This window comes from Vombatus ursinus, unplaced genomic scaffold (assembly GCF_900497805.2).
Source record: "Vombatus ursinus unplaced genomic scaffold, bare-nosed wombat genome assembly UNPS02009918.1, whole genome shotgun sequence".
Taxonomy (NCBI): domain Eukaryota; kingdom Metazoa; phylum Chordata; class Mammalia; order Diprotodontia; family Vombatidae; genus Vombatus; species Vombatus ursinus.
Genome location: NW_020949696.1, coordinates 556,845 through 558,572, shown reverse-complemented (window position 1 = coordinate 558,572; position 1,728 = coordinate 556,845). Strand labels below are relative to the sequence as shown.

At 54.3% G+C, this 1,728-nt stretch overlaps 1 protein-coding gene across 4 annotated transcripts in view; it reads right to left on the bottom strand.

The window, feature by feature from the left end:
• Positions 1-290: 290 nt before the first annotated feature.
• Positions 291-1,728, bottom strand: part of FCHO1 (FCH domain only 1) — a 57,425-nt gene continuing 55,987 nt past the window's right edge. For all 4 annotated transcript variants that reach the window (XM_027853167.1, XM_027853166.1, XM_027853170.1 and 1 more), the window contains exons 26-27: positions 989-1,153; positions 291-667 (exon numbers count right to left, since the gene is read on the bottom strand). In XM_027853167.1, coding sequence (XP_027708968.1) covers positions 645-667; positions 989-1,153 — 188 coding nt within the window. In that variant the 3' untranslated portion in view covers positions 291-644. The remainder of the gene's footprint in view (positions 668-988; positions 1,154-1,728) is intronic.

Here is a 1,728-nt window from a genome sequence, read left to right as displayed (position 1 = left end):
CCAGCTCTGACATTCTCTGTTCTAAGAGCCCTCTCAGTCCTGACATCTTATGTTGTAAGGGCCCTCCCAGCTTTAACATTCCGTGTTCTAAGGGCTCTCCCAGCTCTGACATTCTGGATTCTAACACCGCTGTTTGTTGGTCTTGTGAGCTTTTCCTTGCTAAATCCCCTCCAATGTGGAGCTTGCACTGAGCTCCACACTGAAAGACTCACAGAGTAGCCAAGCTGATTCCCCTTCCTCTTATCTGGCTTCCCTTTCCCCAAGTAAGAAGAGGCCCAGAGCCAGAATAGTTTTATTAGAAAATAGAGTGTTTATTCAAATGACATAAAACCCCAGGGGCTGGGCTGACCTTGGGCTGAGGAGGAGTGTGGAAGGAAAAAGGGGAAGCCCAGGGGAAGGATACCTGTGAGGCTCAGCCCAGGATGGGGAACTTTGGACCCCTACTCTCCAATTCCCAACCCTCTCAGTTCACGCCGCACCCCCCACCCCTCCACAGAGGGCTGGGGCCACTCAGTGTCTGTTTAAAATGAACCTGGTCCAAAGCTGGGGGTGTGGGGTGGGAGGGAGGAGGTGCAGGCCCCACCATGGAGCCAAAGTGCAAATCCAAGCCCAGAGAGGGCGCAGCACAGCCTAGCAGGACCGGCTCAGCAGCCAGCTAGATAGGTCCCTGGGGAGCAAGAAGGGAGATGGCTTGGGTTTCTTTTCCTGATTCTGTGTTCTTGGTGGATTTCTGGCTCCTCCCTTCCCCATTCCAATCCCCTGGCAGTCTCTGAGGCCCTCCTGTATCCCTGAGCCCTGAGGTTCCCCCACCCCCATCTCTCCCCCAGTCCCAGGCTTGACTCTATTCCCCACCCCACTCCCAAACCCTCCGGGTAGCAGCATTTCAGACCCTTTCTTGGGGACCCCAGGGGCTAGGGCCAGACAGGTGCTTTGATGGTGAAGGAAGCCCCGGGGAAGGGGGAGAAAGGCCCCCTCCCAGCTCGAGTACCTGTGGCAAACCTCCTCTTCACCAGAGACATGCGATACCCACTGCCCACAAGTTCAACATCCACCCCAGACAGGGTGCTGCCCTCACTGGTGAAGTGGGCGGCCACCGGGCCAGGCATGCTGGGCCCTGACAGAGGTTCCCAGCTGGCAGAGAGATGGCCTTGGCCTGGAGGGGGCAAAGGTACTAGATGCTGGTCTAGCCTAACCCCAGGAATCCCCCCAGTCTCCTCATCAGCCACAGACATACGGCTGACTCCCCATCTCCTCACTCCCGTCACCCTAACGTCCCAGAGTGGAGGCGGCTGGCCGATGGAGCGCAGCCAATGATCTGCCATGTGTTATGGGACAAAATGAGGAGGGATTCTCTATACTCGCTGTGTCTAGATCTCTGCCATATTGGAATCACTGTCCACTCTGCATGTACCTTATATGTAGCTACTTACTTACATGTCTCCCCACTAGAATGCGAGCTTTTTGAGGGCAGAACAGTGTGGTTCCCAAGCACTTGGCAGAGTATCTGGCACACAGTAGGTGTTTAGCCAATGCTTGTTGATTGTGTTCTAATTATTTATGGACAAGTTAACCAAAGCTCACATTCTATTCCTTGGGGGCAGGTGCTGAGCCCTTCTTTCATCCTTATATCTAAGAGTACTTAGCCCAGTGCCTTGAAGACAGTATGCATTTAATAAATGTGTTCTGGGTTCTAAGGGCCCTCCCAGCTCTGGCATTCTGGGTTCTAAG